Here is a 20,489-nt window from a genome sequence, read left to right as displayed (position 1 = left end):
AGGAAATCCGCAACATTCTATTGGAAATAACTTTGGCGCCGGTAGAGGAATTTGCGTGTAATTTTCCAAAATTTAGGCCAGCTCCGCTCCGCTTCTTCCCTGGAAGTTTCGGAGGGATTCGTCATGCGGGGGCCGAGAATAAAGGGGGTCCCAAAACGTGTTTTCCCCATGTTAATTTCCATAGGACGAATAGACAAGGCTACAGCCGGAACCGCTGAATGGAATTACACCAAACATTGCAAAATTGTAGGGACTGGTACACAGAAGTGCCTTTTCTATATTTGGTGAAAATTGCTCCAGTGGTTTTTTATGAAAATTAACTTCAAAAACACATATATGTGGGCGGAGCCTAACCACACATCTCATCGTGAGATCTGATTGGCTCTTCATCCAAGAAGTATTGGCAGCCATCTTGGCACCAATATACATGATAGCACCTCATTAAAAAGCATTGCAGTTAATAGAAGGTTTTAGGACTTTAGTTGCATTATAAATCATTTGTTGATGGTACCATACTCATTTTAGGAATTGTGGTGTGTTCTAAGGTGATTTTACCATGTGAAAAATCCTTCTGCTGGGATATCATGAATCATGTTTGAAAGGAAACTATTATCTCATGCTTTTCCCACAGTGGTTTGGAAGGAGATCTATAAGCTAAACTTATCATTATCTTTCTCAGTCATGTGAGAATGAAGTCTGACATTCTCAGTAAAACATGTACATCCAACAAGGACAGAGACTGTCAGTTGATTCCTTTGTGTTCTACTGCAGCTTCCCAGAGTGTTCTAAAGAACAACTAGAGCGCTAACAGTCCTACTTATTACAAAGGTATGGCACACCTGAAGCCATCTTGATTGGAATAAAGTAGTAACCCTTAAAACATTTAATTTAAAAAGGACCAAAATGAGGGGTATATTTTGCCATAGAAAGTATGATTAGTGCTGCAGAAAGAAAAATGAGTGCACATTTTGAAGGACTTCTCAAATCCTCTTCTATTTCATTAAACAATTCTGACATGCAGTCTCCCAAGATGGCCACCAGAGACAAAAGAGCCCAAATGTAGCCCAAATAGCACCCAGATGTAGCCCAAGTATAGCCCAATGACAGAATGTCCCAGAGTGTTCTAAAGAACAACTAGAGCGCTAACAGTCTTACTTATGACAAAAGTATGGCACACCAGAAGCCATCTTGATTGGAATGAAGTGGTAACTCTTAAAACATTTAATTTATAAAGGAACAAAATGAGGAGGTATATTTTTTGCCATAGAAAGTATGATTAGTGCTGCAGAAAGAAAAATTAGGGCACATTTTTAGTGACTTCTCAAATCCTCTTCTATTTCATTAAAAAATTCTGACATGCAGTCTCCCAAGATGGCCACCAGAGACAAAAGAGCCCAAATGTAGCCCAAATAGCACCCAGATGTAGCCCAAGTATAGCCCAATGACAGAATGTCCCAGAGTGTTCTAAAGAACAAACTAGAGCGCTAACAGTCTTACTTATGACAAAAGTATGGCACACCAGAAGCCATCTTGATTGGAATGAAGTGGTAAGTATGAAAACATTTAATTTAAAAAGGAACAAAATGAGGGGGTTCATTTTGCCATAGAAAGTATGATTAGTGCTTCAGAAAGAAAAATTAGGGCACATTTTGAGTGACTTCTCAAATCCTCTTCTATTTCATTAAAAAAATTCTGACATGCAGACTGAAACATGCACTTTGAATACCAGCAGCAGGCTTCCCTGGTGAGCAGTAGCTTTACTACAGTGATATTGCTGCCAACTGTTCAAGTCATGCCTTTACGCTGCTTCCTTGTGCCCTTTACCATCACAGCAAAAAGGTCACTTTGCCAGGCCTAGCACATGCCTGCTGGCTTCTGTCCACTGGGCTTTGGCTTACTGTGGCCTTTTCAGCTCACATCAGCTACTCCTCATAGCCTTGGACAGCTTTCACCTTCCCCACACTGTGCTTACTTGAGCTTCACCTTCTATGAGGTTGGAAAAACACGTGGGATAGCAGGACAGAGCTTGGACTACTTCAATGCCCCTTCGAAATGGTACGCCAAAAATCAGAGTGGAACAGCACAGGATGGAGGTATGTTCACCAGCCGGGAGGCATCTGCTGGTGTGTGCATCCTACTTCACCCAGATTCAGGATGCACTCACTTTTGCATCCACTTCTGCTACTGCATCTCCTGCTGTAATCCAAGATGAAATGCCCCATGTCAGACAGAGACATGTTGTCTCTGTATGCCTGTGCTCCACTGAGCTTGATTGGATTTACTCTATCAAACTTTGCTGTAGTTTACAACTGCTACACACATATGAGTAGCTATGGAACTTTGAATTAGGACGGATGGGCACACTCCTACACTGCTTCAAGGTAAAACTTCATGCTTTTTCATTCCTTCCGGCACAAGTACTAAGTGGGAGTCAGATCTTCCATGGCGTGTGGCATGTCGCTGTGCCCATAGCGGAGTTTGCAACAATTACGAGCATGGATGATGTACACAGTTGAGCTCTATGGCAAATTACGCTGGCTCACACATGAAAAGCTGCTGAGTGTACCAAGGGTGCTCCTGTAGCTTGAGATATCGGTGCACATGCCTGGCATTTGGCATGGGCAAGCTGGTCACAGACTCACGGCTCCTAATTTCAGAGTGGCACAATGACCTTCCTGGAAACTTGCTTTTAATCTTTCATTTTATTTTAAGGTCACCTCTCGTGCATAAATTATCTTGTTCCCTCACTTATTCCCCATTTCTTCCCCGTCTTTCTCGGTCACATCCTCTCCCAGGGCCTCTCATTCCTGAATTTAACATCTAAACCGGCAATTTAGGTGAGGGGATTGGGAGGAGAGCGCCTTCCTGTGAACAGAGTACTGAGATATCAACATGAGATCGCTGCCATGCTAAGCACTGAACAAAACAATGCAAATAAATAGTAAGTGACCCTATGCTTGCTGCCTCACTCAAGCTCCCTGCCACTGGTTTCATGTATCCTTTAAAAACACGTGTCTGCACTGTCGTCCCTTACATGCATTCCTCCCTTTTTTTAGGTTGAGCCTAGGCAATGTGTTGTACTTTACATAAGAAGACACTTGTAGTCAGGTTGTAGGTTTCTTGAAGTCTTCTTTCTTAATCCATGTCATGTAACTCAAACAGGGATCAAGTTCGTACAACTCTAAATCCAGCTCTAATGACTCCTGTGCCAGCCCCTGCCAGCCCCACCAGGAGCAGGCTAGACATGCTGTATCTACTCTATGGGCTTTCAGCACACCCATTGCTTTTCATTCGTTTCTTTGTGTGCCTATCAAAATCCTTGCATTTCAGTGGTGAATTATTGCCATTTGCCCCTCCTTTCGTTGTGTTGTTCCCTACCATGGCTACTGACCTTGTTACATGTCTCATTTGGAGTCTGCCCATTTACGTTAGTTTCGGCTGCACTAATTTTTGAGGTGGCTGCTGGTTGTAACACAAGAGCGAGTTTTCAGTCACTCTGTTCCTGCTTTCATGTTTTCATATTTTCAAACGGCATTTAATTTGGTTTAACATTGTTTAAATTTGTTTACAATTGTTATGCGCCATGCTTACGAGAATATTTTTTTAGCTATCATCTCCACATTTGCTATTTTGTTCTTTGTTAAGAACCGGCATGTATCTGCCTTAACACCAGCACACATGTTTTCAGTTGCTCTTTTCGTGTTTTTGATCGGCATTTAATTTGTTTTCAGCATTGTGGGGGGAGCCCGCTGCATGGCCATGATGAGCATGTCTCATCAGTGTTCATGTTTTGTTTTCATGCTCAGTACGACACCCGCTTCAGGGCCCCTGTGCTTCATCACACAGTATGTTGGCCGTTTCAGGAGACTGCGCGCCTTTCTTTTTTTCGGCATGGCGCTTGCAGTCTCTTCCACCTCTGAACTGAAGGTGTTTCCCCGCGACCCGGGCTTTAGAGTCACTACCTCTAACCCAAGATTTGGTTTGTCCAAAGCCATATAAACCAAAGGTCGGACAGATTATCATCAGAGTGTGCAGACACGTCACATCCCTTTTCCTCCAGCCCCACAATGCTGCTTCTGGCAATGATGTCCTTCCTCCTCTCTACCCTGGTCTCTTCCTCCCTCTGTGTGCTCTTCAACCCCTCTACAACAAAATGCAACAATCAACTTGTGTTTCAAGAGTTATGTGTATGAACATTGTGTATTAGCATGGGCTCGTGTTTTGTGGTGGTGGTGGCCTGTGTACTTTTTATTTTCCTGCTTCATCATTGTGTTCTGTTTCCAAGTCTTGCGCATCGAATTGAATGTTGTTTGTAATTCCGGATTGCTTGCAAAGAGTTGTACTGTAGCTTTAAGAACTATGGGCCCGATTCACAGAACTAACTTAAGACAAAATCCTAAACTTACTACAATTTTGGTATTCACAGAAGGCACTTACTCATTTTGGAATTCACAGAAGGCACTTACTCATTTCGATATTCACAGAAGTTAGGAGTCCTAACTTTAGGACTCCTAAATGCCTTCTGTAACTACCGAAAGTCTTAAAGTTAGGATTTTTCTCAGTTTAGGAGTAGTAAAGTTAGGACTCCTAACTTTAGGACCCCTAAATGCCTTCTGTGAATACCGAAAGTCTTGAAGTTAGGATTTTTCTCAGTTTAGGTGTCCTAACTTTACTACTCCTAAACTGAGAAACATCCTAACTTTAAGACTTTCGGTATTCACAGAAGGCATTTAGGAGTCCTAAAGTTAGGACTCCTAACTTCTGTGAATACCAAAATGAGTGAGTGCCGTCTGTGAATACCAAAATGAGTACGTGCCTTCTGTGAATACCAAAATGGTAGTAAGTTTAGGATTTTGTCTTAAGTTAGTTCTGTGATTCGGGCCCTGTACCTCCCCAGCAGTTACCTAGGACTGTATCTCAACTCGTCACAGATTCCAGAAGTCATGGGGCGGCCATAGAATTTCGCAACCTCTCCACCAATTTCGAGAGAGACGCATCTAATTTTTTGTACAAAATTTTGCACAGGTAAAATGTATTCTCGACGTTAGTTTTGCATCCAGTAACTTATTAGGTAAGCATTACGTGTCACTTGAGCTCGCCGAGAGGGTTGTTTAGTTTTGTTCTCGAGCTTTGCAATGCATGGAGGAAGTATAATTTAAACAAGCTTAAAAACAGCGTTTAAATCAATGTTGTCCTTTGAATCTGACCTACTAAAACCCCAAAGTTAATCCTGTCTATATGACACGACTAGGGTTTATAAATGGATTGCATTGCATGTTGTTGCATATATCTTAATTAATGACAAGGGGTTACAGCTATTTAATATCTGCATGATTTCAGCCTTTATATTTAAGATGCATATCATCGAAAATTCACATCTCACAAGCGCCCATTTGTAAAAATATCAACTAGCAAAACACTTAACTTATTATTAATATGTAATGTGTTTGACCCTTTCGCTAGGTTGTTGAATTAGATTCTGAATGTCTGGTACGAAATTAAATGCAAAAATGCTAACACAGATGTCGAATAAAAATTGCCATTTAGTATATGCACAGCTATCTCTTTCCAGCAGTCCAGACAATAGGCACATGAAGTATCAGTAGATGTTGTAGCACCCAAGATAATATGCTGCATGGCTAAAAACGTATAAGGTCCTGAGGGCGAGACCTATTGGCTATGCCGGTGCTTGTTTTTTTTTCCGTGTTGCATGCTTTAATGATGGTATAGTGTATAGTTCTCAGCAGAACATCACATAAGTACTGGAATAGCTCCTGAGTGTCCTTCAAATCCTCTGAATTTTTTGGAACATTTATTAGACAATTATTCTGTAAATTACACCATTTGGTACTATTTTTTTTTGCGGTGAACTGCAATCCAAACCTATTTAGTAGGTTCACCAGCTAATATTGTCTCCAAGCTGGCATGGGGCATGCACGGAAAACAGTGGGCAGTGTGATGGTGGCCAAGTGGTGCAAGTGGGTCGCATCAGTGGTGAAGGTGGGCCACCACCTCCTTGGAAAAATGTTGGGCAATTGCACTTATTTATTTGGTTGGTTGGTTATTTATTTTTACAAACTAAGCAACGTTCCAATCATTGACTGAGCTGACATTTTGCTTCACTGAACCCCTAATTCTTGAAGCTGTAAATCCTCCCCGGGGAAGGCGGGACACCAGGCAATAGGGAGCTGTTTTCTGTTTTGTCACTCAAGGGTGTGCGTGGCCTAGCTGCCAGCGGGCCAACCAGGCTTTTCCCATTCCACGCTGCTGAAAATCCCGCACTACGTCTTCTCCCTGTAGGAAATGAGAAGCTCAGTAAGCAGTTGCTGAATTGTGCACCCTGGGCAATGGTTAGCAGCACCCATTGCCCAAAAAGTGGCTTTGCACGATAGAAAGAATACCGATTTTTTCTGTCGCTCAAGGCCACTTTTTTTCAACATTTCTTGTAAACTTGGCTAGCTACACACCACAATGCTGTTGAAGCTTTTTGTACATATAGCAATTAGGAAAGGTTAAAGGGAAAACATTTGGGGGAGAGGAGAGCAGAGGAAGAGCAAATTTGATTTTGCCTGGGATGCTATCTTAGCAAAGGCTGGGCCTGCCAGTTCAATAAAAAAGAATAAAACAATTTTGAAAAAGCAAAATACAAGCAAAACCCTGCCAAAAGTGGGTCACGAAGATTAGTGACCCAAAAAATTGTTAAATTAAAAAATGTGCACGTGTTGGTTAAAGCTGCTATGTCCACTAGTCCCTTTGCATATTCTGCTTGATCTCAGTGTTCATCCTGTCATGATGCTTCCCCCTCTGCTGACACCAGCAAAGCCCATTATTGTGAGTGGAATTTCCCCATCTAAAATGGCAATCAAATCATCACATTCACGTGGCAGCCACCTTATATCAAGGGATTCCTTTCACAATTCAATCCGCTTTTCTAGCTGGGCTGTTCTGTGCCTCACTAGCCATCCAGCCATCTTTGAAATGCTGTCCCATGAGCTGGTATAAATTGTGAATGGCTGCTGACAGAGTTCTGTGGTCACTCGCAAACACAACTGAAAGAATTTTTTAAAAACGAGTTCACCCAGACTTTTTCCAAGGTAAGTCACACAGATGCTACCCAATCTCAGCTACATCACCAGCTGATAATGTCATTATTAAACTAGCCGTTTTTCGATATGTTCCAAAAAGTGACGGGCATTTCGGATCATCCAATGGCGGAAGGACGGTCATTGTCTACACTTTGACTTACATGTTAGCTCTATTGTATTTTAGTTACATTTGTTATTATGTTTAGACAAGCTCTCGGAGACTGCTAAAAGATAGGTTGCTTAGTAGATTAACAGCATAACACTTGTCAACAAAAACACATTCCTCGGAATTTCGTAATGTTCTGATTAGAACGACTTAAGAGGAAATGGTACTGACCTTTTCCAAACTATAAATGTTTGTCATAAATGTCATTTTACAATCTTTACTAAACCACAATAACGTGATAGAATGTCGCAGATTGCATGTAGAATAACAGACTCATAAACTGATATAGGCAAAGCGTTGCATATCCGGCCCACGCAATATTAAAAAAAAGATGGCGCTTGAGCAGAATGGAGGAGGATAACACGAGTTGGGATGTTGTGTTCCGTGCTGGGAAAGGCGCCTCAGATCTTCGCCAAACTTGAAGACCTTATTTAATCTTTGACCAGTTTCTAGTGTCCTGCCCTTTCTCATCTATCACAGGAACCCTAGTTGTCCCCCGAGGCCCTCTTTGTGTTATTCTTGAACCGGAAACGGATTCTGACTGTGCTCTTTTCTCTTTGACGCAGGAAGAAATACAGAATAACCATTGAGCGACGGAACCAGCATGAAGACTGCAACATCGGCAAGCACAGGCAGCTCCGTGAAGACTCCATCAGATCCCACTTTTCAGCTGCATAAGACAGAAGAAACAGAAGTTAATAAAAAAACAACACACTCGTCCTGATAAGCTCTAGTGAAATGCAACCAAAGACCGCAGTGTATGTCCGGAGAGGCTCTCTGACAGCCCAGTCTTTTAGGCAGTCGCGTATTTTTTTTTCTTTCCCTCAGAAACTCAGGAATGATTTACTAATCACGTTATGCCACAAGGCCTTCCATCTCGAAGAATGAGTACTCTGTTTCAATTTGTAGGAGATGCCTTAGCATGCTTCTAGGGTTTTATCAGACGTTCATTGGCTCCGCCGCTTTGCCCTTTGGGCGGTGAAGGCCTTTGTTCTCGCCTTTTGTTCTCCCCAAAAACCCTCTATTTATATGGTTCAGGAAATATTGTAAATAGGATGATTGCGTGATACCGATGTAGAGGCCCAATCTGGAAAATGCCACCGTGGCTGTCGCATTGACCGACATCCAAATAAATACCATTGGTGCGGGTACTTCAGCAAACACAGGGCAGAGACCTAGTAGTCTCTAGCAAGGCGCCGATGAGAAGGCCAACCCCATTCAAAGTTATGCCACAATGTGGTGCCCCCTTGCAACAGTTTCCAGTGGAAGAGGGGTAATGCTCCTGCAGGTCAGATTTTAGATTGTTCATGATGCTGCACTGTAGTGTCACCCACATTTGTGCTGTCCTTCCAACACCGGATACAAACAAATGTATGCATTATCATCATGCTCCATTTCAGGTATCTGTTGCCTTCTTCAGAAAGACCATGTCAACACCGCAGTTGAGATCTTACAGCACCCAGCGTGGAAGGCTCCATTAACACCAACGTTTATGAGCTCATTCACCCTTAGTGGTAAAGCATTAATGGAAAAAAGTGCCAAATATATAGCATTTATCGAACAACAAAGCCATTATTTTGTTTCCAACAAACTGGAAGCCTTATCAAAGTCTTGTATGTATGTCCATGCTAGCAAGAAGTCCCTGTGATTGCGGTAATGTATTGAACACACTTTTGTGATGTTGTGGATACTAAAGGGGTCTGTCTCTGTTGGGATGATGAGTTGTAGACAGACAGTAAGTACTTCTGTGGTGTTTCAGGGTCTTAGCATTCTAAGAGTGAACAGATGGACTTGTCTCTGTCCTTTGTGGATCATAAAAATGTCTAAGGTGTGAGGCACAATGTGTGTGAGCTGTATCTTTGATTCCTCTTTTGCTAACATGGTATATTCTTTGTTTAATTGCCACTGTTTTACAAAGTTATTTGTGATAACAAACTCTGTGACTTTATTGTACGCTATTTGAAACTAAATGTTAAAGTCTTAGTCATATTTTATATTACATCTATTTTCATGTAGAAAAAGACCAAATGTGACAAGTGCTCTTGAGCTTAGGCAGTTCATAAACTGAATGCATGCCAATACCATATCAGCAGTCAGTGCTGCGACTGACAGTGTACCAAATGGGGATCACATATGCCCATAAAAACTGACTGCAGATCTAGCCTAGTTAGTGGCATAGCAAGAGTACAGTGGGCTCTAATGGCAAGCAAGAAAAATGGCCACCCATTCCTTGGTTTGGTAGTAAAAACAGCTATTATTGTGGTACAGTTAGCCCCTCATGCCCATGAACACCAATGCCACTGCACCCGCTGTACTATTGGTGGCTGTGCATCAGACATTCTCAGCTTTTTTACGGGAATGCACAGTATGAAAGGGTAAATAGTGAGCTATTACTTCTCCAGCAGAACCAACAGTGCCCCCCTGAGCTCTTCTTAGAGTTAAGGAGGCTGCAGTTGTGGGTTTAAAGGGGTGGGAGCAGAAAAAAAAACACCTTATAAGGTTGAAACATGTGCCAGAGAATACAAGGATGACGCTGGTAATTCTCAAGTGATGGGCACAATAATGCCACGGAACGGATAACAGTAAGTAGATACCTCTGCTCACACCTCAGCAAATGAGGCCATCCCCATCTAAAAGTTAATAAAAGCATATTCACCCCTCAGTTCACATATACCCCAATTTTCCCTATTCTTTCATTGTCTTTGTTATCGAGGTGGCGGTCTGCCGGGTCTTCAGTTGGGAAGCAGCTCTTTCCCTTGCGCCACAATCCTGTGCACTTTAATTCAGCAGGCCCGATTGTGTAGGATCTTATAGGGGGGGTGACAGCGTTCAGACATTACCGAACCGAGGCAGCAGCACCGCACAACCTGTCTGTGGGCTCTGCATGCAGAGAGATGCAAGCTCCTCGTAGGCAGTGGTACAGACCTAGCCACAGGCAGTAGAAGAACTAGGGAAATGCAGAAGAAGCATGAGAAACACAAGGGCGATGATACAGAAATGAAACAGTAAACCAAAAGGGAGTGGGCTCTATAGTGATTCGGCTGTGATTCAAAATCCTCTGCGGGTAAAGGCATACGTGGGGCTTTGTCACACCAAAAAAGTTGGCAAACTGATACTGCTGGCTGGTCTTCACCAATAGGAGGTCTTGTTATAGCTTGGGAGCAGACTTCGGGTCCTTAGGTTTCAACTAGGGGCCAGGCTGCTGACAGGTAGCACAGATCTGCTTCTGTGCTGTCTTCTGTGCTCCTGCTGGATATTTCACGTTGTAGTCACCTTGCCTATTAGGGTTCTGCTGAGCTAATAATAAGAATGCTAAAATCAGCACACAGGCCCAGACCCACTGCAGAGACAATGGGGCAGCCTACGCAGTGGGCACTATGCATTTCTTGGACCTAGTGCCACTGTCCAAGCTGCCCCACTGGTAGCTACTCTCCTGAGACTAGGCCACCCATGTTTCTGCCCTCTGTTATTGATGTTTAGGATTGCCCTGGGGTACATCCGTATCATTCATTGAAATTCTTTCTTTGGGCATCTTTACAGCACAGTAAAATTGTTTGCCCACACTTATTTTATCACGCGGTAAAATTACTAGGCGGTAAATTCATAATTTTACCTTGCATTTTTCCCTAGTTTACCACATAATTCTGAATTAAACAGTTCAGAAGGGGGCATTATTTGCGATTATAGCATCTGAAATATATACATTTTGCCCATCAGTGACCAGTTTTCCCACCGCTAAGTCCTCCAGGTTATACCTGGATAAATCTGTGATGGGACAATCTCCAGGAGTGGGATAATTTTTCACATCTTGCAATGTAGGCTTCTGTGAAAGCACCTTTTGCATCCAATTCTGAATGTACCACACTTGGTCTGTGACTTAAGTCTAGGGTTTACATCACTTTTACTTGTGAATTATCTGGATGTCCTGGAATAGCAAGCTGTTTGGGAAACTTTGTATCTGTCTCTACTGCACAGAGTGGATTAGGAGGAACTTTACTGCATCTTTTCATTCCTCCCTATGGCTGATGTTTGAGCTTTCATGGAAGTACAGTTCTGCCCTAGGTCCTGTTCACATATCTCATCACTTTTTGTAACCTCGTCCCTAGGTTCTGTAGCAAGCACTTTTCCACAAAATATTGTAGGAGTGAGGCCAAAATAGGTTTTTTTGCCAATCTCGGACTATATTGTGGAAGTGTTCGTAAACACGCACAGGTAGCTAAAATTCATAAACCTTCATTAAGATTCCGACCTTGCCATTTTATTCCAGGTTGTTTGCATAGAAAGGCACAGTTTCTCTGAACACCAGCAAGAATTATACGACAGCATTTTTAGAATTAGTTCCATTTCAACAATAAAGTCTTTTTGCTGTTATGTTCCTTAAATGGTCATATTCTCTCCAATAGTTATCATATGGAGCTGACAGACTGAAAATGAACTTTAGTGTACCCATCACCTTAATTGAATTCGTTTAATAAACTAAGAATGAGGTCAGGGTGTATTTTTGTGCTGTAAGAGAGGCATGTAAAAAAAAGCTATGGTAGGTAACAACTGGTTCTTTAAACATTTAGGTAAACTTTGATTTCCGTCATTGATTCCAGTACACCATGTTCTGCCCAAATGATTGAGCAAAGTCCATAGGGTGGAATATTTCATACATGCAAAAAGTAGATGTATGTCTCCCAAGAGTGTTATGAACAGTTCTATGGAACTTTGTGGGTTGAAGTGTAAATGTATGGCTACCTTAATAGAGATTATGATTTAATACTGTTAAGAAGTTTTGCTCTGAGGTATAATTGTCACCAAGAATAGATAGAAAGTCTTTGGGGCTAGGGGAGATCACAGCAGCTTTGGCCTTAATGAGATCATAGATAATGAACACAGATTCCCACAATATTGTAATATGTAATCTTTTAACAATAATGAAGGAACGTCCTACTGGAGCAGAGCTTAGAGGTTCAGGTTCGAAAACAAGTTTATTTAGACATTGGCCATAAAACATTCTAAAAAAAGCACACTTAAGAAACAGAGCTTAGAGGTCACAGTTGCAATCTCTGGCTACAGCAGAAATCTAGCGAACCGGGTTCTTGCTCATTCCTGCAGTGGGTGGTGCAGAGGGTGGAGAACAAATGTACTTGCATCTCCACCCTCATGGTGATGGCGACTAAGGGAGCGTCTCAAATGTTACCAATTTCAAGGCAAGTCACAGAGTAAGGGTGTTCTTAGTAGCCCTAGGAGGGCCACGGCCATATTATGTTTTCGAGCCAGCCTTTGCTTCCCTGTAAATTCACTACTTCAGGCCAAGCTTTTTTTTTTTGGTGGGGGGGGGTGTTTATTTGGGTGTGGAGAACATCTGTCATGGATGCATTGGATTCCCCTGTCAAAGGGTAACCCCTCAGAGACTTTCGTGGTAAAATGTTTTCGAGTCAGCCATTGCTTCCCTGTAAATACACCACTTTGGAGCAAGTAATTTTGGGGGGGTATTTGTTCATTTGGGTGTGCAGAAAATCCGCCATGGTTGCGCCCCGCGTGGGCCTACATTGGATACCCCTGTCAAAGGGTAACCCTTCAGAGACTTTCATGGTAAAATGCATGGCATTCCATAGCTGGCTAGACGTGTTAATGTCAACAGCAATTAAATATAAATTCAGTTTGTCATTTTCATGACACACAGTAATCATTTAAGACCAGTTTCTAATAAAGTGTCTTCCCACGTATTAACATTGCAGGGAAACACTAAGAAGAAATGTATGCCATGTGTACATTGGGCTAGAATGCGCAGGCTCACACTGGACCTCCTTCTCCACAGTCTGATCATGAAAACATGCACTGTGAAATAGTTCACCTTGGTCTTCAGAGCTGTGAGCAAACATATGCCTTGCAAAATAGAGTGTTTTCCTTTAATCTATCCAACAATGTTTGCTTTTCTGGCATGAGCAAGCATGAAACAATGAAACAAATCCTTAGGCACAGCCCCCCTGCTTTAAAGATTAGAGTTATCACACTTGCAAACAGCAATACACTGCATCTGTTTGTAGAGTGAATAACAACTCAGCCGCATTCTGTTTCAACGCCATGGTATGTGGTAATAGTTTTCTTATTTTTAACTTGTTGTTTTGCACAAGGGGTAGCACCTATTTTTGCAGCCCAGTGACACCTAAGGTTAATAGGACATAGTTGGAAGTGTGAGGAAAACGCATAAAAATATCCTCACCAGTCCATGGAGGTAAATGCACAGTGTTTTCACTGGTTTATATTTAGTTGTGGTGTGTTTTCGATTTGCCATCAGGTCGGCGGCGACTTAAAACTGCTAAAATAATCTGTAAAGTTGCTAAATCTCTTTCCAAGCGGTAGGCCTAGCTGTGGCACCGGAGTGCATTCGCGTGTGAAAGTTGAAAACAACTTTCTGTTGGTGACTTTGATGTAGCGCCTAATGTCTTGTTAACCGGCACATGCGGTTTATACATCAGTCAACACATCACGTTTTGGTTGTGTGCACAAAGTGGGCTGCAAGTTCTTAGCCTTAACAGCTGAATCCGTCCATGCGAAGCTTGACGTAGCTTTTCGATTTAGATAAAATGTCGACGGTATTGTGTAAATGGAAGGGTAGACCTGCGGTTACTCTAGCAAACTTACGTGTGCTTTCGGAGTAATATTTTGTTTCAACTCACTCCACTGCGCAATCTACCATTATACAAAGACTCGAGTGTGTTTTGAAGTGTGTGTATACTTGTGGCTGTCTTCTGTTGCTAGGTAATGACGCCATGAAGGTCTACCCCTATAGTGCTAACATGCTGCATCTACAGTTCCATTGACAGCCCCTTGTAGAGGAGGTTAACCAAATATCACTCGTTGTGCCATTGATCTGCTGTCTTCTAGGTTTCAGGCAGCACGGCCTGGAGTCTGGTTAACGATTCTCCAAAATGTAAGGGGTAGCAGAAGTGTACTTAATCCAATCAGCCCCACCCAGATATCACAGGGTCAACTCTTGCCCACCCCTTCCCTCTGCCAGCCTCCCATCTGCTGCTGAGGAGCAATGTTATGGACCAGAAACTACTGAAAGTAACCAGGGCCCCAAGGGTCCATGTGTACTTTCTGTACTGATGGCCCATGGGCTTAGTGCTGTGCTTGGTTACTGAAGAGCTTGCCAGGGTTAGGAGCCGCTACCCCTTGTTACCCAGTCTTGAAGTCCATATCCTTGCCAGGTATCATGCTGTAGTGTTCAGAGGTAGTCGCGAAGTAATATCTAGCTGTGATATGCAGTACAACATGCAGTGAATGACGTGGAGCATAGGAGGAGCAGAACACAGATGTTCTCTCCATTAAAAGCATAGAAAGAAAGAAAAACAGTCTATGGCATGTAATGTACTCTGTGGTGGGAGCACTTTAAACTTGCCTCACTTCAGATCAGCCTGCTCCCCAGTAGCATAACAAGGATGCTATAAGCTGTAATGGCTCCACCACATAGATGAGTGGTAAGAAGCGGACTCAATTGGGGTACAAAGTACCGTTGCAGTCAGGGCGTCTGGTACCACTGCGCCTGCTGCAGTTGCGATAGCTGTACTTCTGCACATGCCACTCTGGTGGCTCAGAAGGGTCCATGGACCCCCTCTGGAGAGACATGAAAGGAGCCCAGGGGTGACTGCTGTTTGTAGGCCAGCCCAGGAAAGTTTAAGAAGTGCTCCCCTTAGTCTACATTCAGAGTGGTTGATGCCTTTTATAGGATAGAAAATGTGCCAATGTAAGAGTTGGGACTCTTTTAATAGTTTTTGTGCCACTTGAAAAAGAGCTCCAAGTGGGCACACACATACATCTGTACATATGTTGCACTAAAATGTTTGTTAACCACGGCGAACTGTGCCCTATGCTGTTCTTCAAACATTTGGTACTGTAAATCATTCCCCTGCTCGTTTGGTGTTCGAAAACCATGTAAATATGCACCTCGGCACACATCTGTGCAAAATTAATTTTGTGGCATTTTATACAGATTTACGCCAAATTACAAGGCCTCATGTTTTTCTATTCTTATTGTTGCAAGATTTAGGCAAACCTGGAGGTTTGCACTTGGCAAGAATATCCTTGTTTTTGTATTAATAATAAGCTTTTGTACAGCATTTTTTACGCTTGGCATACGTCGCTTGTTTTCTTTAAAGGAAACAGATGATAGAAATCCATGAGTTTCCTTAGCTTTCATGTCAGTAACACATGAACAATTGACTGATCTCTAATGAAAATACCTTTTTTGTTTATCACTGCTTTGTGTCCTCTATAGATTAACCCATACAGGGAACTCAGAAATGTCCCTAGGGTACTGTAGTATTTATGTACGTGCATACATTCCAACGTGAAATAGTGTGAAGTAAACTATCACTTACATAGCCTAGCGGCACTCCTACTCAGCAAGTTTCACAAGAGTCAAACACAAGTTTCAAAACGTATACAACTGGAAATTCTATGTTTGACCCACATGGGCACCCTACTGGCATTGGCAATGAATATTGCATGTGCCCATCATGGTCGTTGTCTGATTTTGTGGGAGTCAGCATCCATGGCCATCCTTTTATTGTACGGTCTGCGGAGGCATCCACAAGGTGGTCAGGTGTGACATGGGTTTTGGGTATGCCATATTAAATGGACCACTGATGATATCGGGCATTAAAGTGAAGTCTGAAATTCACCTTTCAGTAAGATGCTTCACTCACCCCTTATTCCCAAGGAATTCTGGACGCCAGGCTGTAGGGAGCCGTTTTCTTTGCTGTCTCTAAAAGGTGTGCCTGGCCTAGCTGCCAGCGGGCGACCAGGCGCTTCCCATTTCTCACTGCTGATAGTCCTCCCCTACGTTTTCTCTCTGTGGGAAATGGAATGGATGCAGCTCAGTAAGCAGCTGTTGAATTGTGTGCTTCGAGCAATTATTCTGAGTCCATGTTTTCTCAATATTTCTTGTAAACTTGACTAGCTTCACAATTCATGCGGCTGAGGTTTTTTTTTAAACGTGTCAGAGAGCATTTGCTTTTGCAGCTTTTCACACGTCCACATTGAACTAGCCATCAGTAACATTTGCTACCATTGTAAGATGTTTGTAGTCCACCAACCCTATCCTTGGAAGGCCTGTTATAAAAAAAAAATGTAAGCAGCTATCAGCATGTATAGAGCTGTGCCTTGGGATCTTTTTAAGTGTACATATTGAAATTTATATTTTGATAAATCTTTCATTTCGGATTTAATGTCCTCACCATAATTGTTCTCTTATTGGAGGAGTTGGGAACTCTAATTCGAAGTGGCTTTTCTGCTGTGCAGCCTTTGATAAACCACGGGTCCCCATCCCTGCAATGCCTGAGAAGAGATGGTCCCTCAAGAAGACGCTGATTCTGGGAACATGGTTATCTCTTTTACAAAACTGAATGTAAACTGCAAAACAAAAAATAGTACTAGTATGGAATTACAAATCTATCTGGGTGTTTCCCAGAATGTACTGTCCAAGAGAGCATTCCTGGAACGCACAAATGACGAGTGTAGGAAACAAACTGATTTTGAAATTTACCTCGCTGGAGATAATCTAAGGTCTTGTAAACCACTTGTGTTAATTATGTCAGAATCATTGGCAAGATCCGAATAATTCTTCCCTCTAAAATATATTTTTCATGTTAAGAAACGGAATGTTCTTTATGATGATATATTTTTGACGTGATACAGTCCCAGATGCGTGTCAAAATCAAGAACCGTATGCAACTGCTTACCAGTGGTTGGAGTTGTCTCGTTTACAGGCACGGGCGGGCACAGACTAGCTGCCAGAAACTGAAGCACTAGTAAGCGATGAGGTCAGTTGCTCTTAAGTTGTTGTTTTAATTTTTTTTAAGTTAATTTTATTCCCTGCTTAAGGTGGTACCACAGGCGACCTCCTAGTTCGTCTGTATGGGCAGGCAACTCCTTTTTCTAGATATAAAAACTTCTTAAGAAGTATAGTGAGTGTACCAAGTAGGGAGTGATTTTAGTGATTTAAAAAAAAAAAAATACTTTATAATGTGTGTAATGCACAAGGGATAATAGCACTACTTTTTCTATCGTGGCCAGACGTTCCAAAAGCTTGTACAGTGTGTAACATTCAAAGATGGGACTGGAGAAAGCGGTCTGTCAAAAATGCAAGCAGCAAAGCCAGATAAAGTCAATTACTTCCAAAGAGCACACCCTTGCCTGGTCTAGATGATCATTTTTCGAAAAATACTTTTTTGTTCTTTTTTTCATTATCATCATACGTAGAAGATAAAAGCTACTTTATAAAGATGAGAGCTTTTTAAAATGCCTATTTGTGAGCGCCCATGACTGGCAGATGGTTTCTGAGGCTGGGCTGACCGGATACAAAGCTCAAACTGTTCATGTTCCTTTGTTGCGCAGTAGATATGGACTAGTTGAAGTAGCACAGATCTTTTCCGTCAGAGAACATCTTAGAGGAATTTAATTGACAGTCAGACAATACCAAGGCAACTATTACATTTTAGTCATGGGATTTGAATCCACTTTCATTTGAACTTTTCTAAAAGTGATTATAGAAGGAAACATGCATGTTAAAAGTAGGCCAGTCTAGGTAGTTGAGAAATTCCAGATGTGTGTGTGTGCAAAGTTTAATATACTCATGAGGCCAAAGCCTCAAGTACCAGAATGTCAAGGCCTATATTGTCTAAGAAAAATATTGTGTCATAAATACAATATATTTTTAACAAAGCAAACTAGGAGAAACCTGTTGACGCTGACCTTTATTACTTATGAACGCATACCCCACCATCCCCACCATTTATTGGTGAGGATCTCACTCTTATCTCTGATCTGGAATTTCTCAACTACCTTAGCTGGCCTACTTTTGACAGGCAGTTTCCTTCTATAGTCACCTTTTAGGAAAGTACAAATGAAAGTGGATTCACATCCCATGGCTAAAATGTACGAATTGGCTTAGTATTGTCTGACTGTGTCAATTAAATTCCTCTGAGATGTCCCCTGACCTGACAGATCATATATGTGGGTGTGAGTGTGTGCAAAGTGTAATATACTCACAAGAGACCAAAGCCTCAACTGAGTTGTGTGTGTGTGTGTGTGTGTGTATATATATATATATATATATATATATATATACATACATACATACATACATATATATATACATACATACGCACACATACACACATATATATAATTTAATAAAGTAAACCAGAAGAGCATTTGGTTTATCCCATGGTATTTTAATGTGTGCGTGCTTTAACAAAACCTAAATGCAATGGGTTAAACTGTGCAGTATGGTAAAATCACATTGAAGAGACCTCAACACTACTAGGAGAGTTGTTTACCTGTGCATAATAATTGTTAAATGCATTTTGCGAGGTAGAAAATAGTGTTTTTCTCATGCTAGTTTGTTGTACTGTGGTAATAAACTCACCTTTACAGTGTAGTAATAAATGTATGAATTCGCATTTATTAGTATAGTCGCATATATATATATAATATATGTATATATATGCCACACACTACACTACACATATATTTCCTTTGTTCCTTGTTCAAAATATTGGTCACAACCTTAGGACATCTTAGGATAGACATTGTACAGGCCCCACATTTACTTGTTTCCGCTGAATAACTTTTGTGTTCTAGTGTACCAATACTGGCAACCCGTAAAAATCTTAGTCTGCTAGAAATTAAAGCAAACATGGCACAGGCTACAGTATATTGTACTGTTGTAAGTAGAACTATCTGCATATAATGTGATTTTATTTATTGTGGTTTTTGTGTAGAGAATGAGTATTCATGACTGTGGATATAACCTTTGTTTATTTGTGTAATATATTTTTATTTCTTTTGAAACAATACATCCGGCCATTTTGAATATATATTTTAATTGGTGTCTGTTAAGTGTGTACATGTTCTTGTAAACAATTCTTGGTTTATTATGTATCTGAATTAAACAAAATGTTCCCATTGAAAAGAAAAAGAACCCTGCATTGTTTATTTAATTATTTGTATATCGTACATGCACATAAACAAATTAAAAAGTGAAAACTCCAAAGATTATGAAAACAGATGCCTGAGAAAAGTGTGGAATAGTGCCTTACTGGTTCATTTAACATTGAAGCTTGCGGGAACCGAAGGATTTCTACATCCTAGAAGCCAGTAAGATCAAAAAGAATCGTAAACATGAAAAATGGAAATACTAAGATCCTCAATAAAAGTATCTCATAATTCTCAGTTTGGAAGCAAACGCCTCCCAAGTACTTTGTGGCCAAATTGGGATTCCAATTTTGCAGTAAAGTCCGCAATTTCAGATTTCCAGTGACTCATTTCGCCACTAACAATCTGATACATTTTATCGAGGGAAAATCCACAGATTTATAAATCAAACAACTCTGCAGTTATTCCCCATTGCAGCAGGAAAATTCGTAATCGGGAGATAATCCAGAATCTGCCATTACCCCAGCCCCTGCTATCAGTAATTACGGAAACCTGGGGCACACATAATGAGGTAGTAAGTGAAGAAGTGTCCAAGACCGCAGTCCGCTGCTTAGTGTTACAGTTACTGCTTGGCTCACGTATTCATACAAATATCTGAAAATTGTTACTTCTTGTTTCTAACGCACTAACAAGCTTTAGATATAACCAAGTTCTCAATTTACAGAAATTAAGGTGGCCATCAGATTATAGGAGACGAGGAATTAATGAATGCATTCATTTTTAGTAACACCTTAATTTCCATAGAGACTCATTAGCAAAACGATACCAATTAAAACGATACCGATAGATTCAGCAAATGAAGTGACCCATTGATGAATATCCTACATAAGGTGCAGCCTACATAAGGTTTTGTGAAGACTTAATTGGCCAGTGTAAACTATTGAATATCTCATAAACTAAGATACAAATTAAACATAAGGATCCACCCTTAGTTAGAAAAAGAAGAAGAAGAAATGTCCTTCCAGTGGCCTATGCATGTATCACTCCTATTAATCTGGGAGAGCACACAGCTTTCTTAAAATAAACGTGACCCACCAAAAAGGCCCTTGGTGGCATGCTTCATTATCGGGTTCCTCCCGCCCCTCTACGGGACAGGGCGTGCTGCAACCAATGACGACGTGGGAGCACTGACTATTAAATACTATGTGTGATGTAGGAGTGGGAGTGGAAGGGTCAAATAGTGAGGTGACGTGAGGAGAAAAAGATAAAAATACCTGGCTATGTGGAAACATAAACTTTAATGTTCC

General features: G+C 41.4%; 1 protein-coding gene across 2 annotated transcripts in view; it reads left to right on the top strand.

The window, feature by feature from the left end:
* Nucleotides 1–19,228, top strand: part of NPR3 (natriuretic peptide receptor 3) — a 209,138-nt gene extending 189,910 nt beyond the window's left edge. For both annotated transcript variants that reach the window (XM_078674915.1, XM_078674914.1), the window contains exon 8: nt 7,818–19,228. In XM_078674915.1, coding sequence (XP_078531041.1) covers nt 7,818–7,929 — 112 coding nt within the window. In that variant the 3' untranslated portion in view covers nt 7,930–19,228. The remainder of the gene's footprint in view (nt 1–7,817) is intronic.
* Nucleotides 19,229–20,489: the final 1,261 nt, after the last annotated feature.

Source organism: Lissotriton helveticus, chromosome 2_1 (genome assembly GCF_964261635.1).
Source record: "Lissotriton helveticus chromosome 2_1, aLisHel1.1, whole genome shotgun sequence".
NCBI lineage: Eukaryota > Metazoa > Chordata > Amphibia > Caudata > Salamandridae > Lissotriton > Lissotriton helveticus.
Note: the sequence above shows the minus strand (reverse complement) of the source record. Positions and strands in the feature narration are given on the sequence as shown.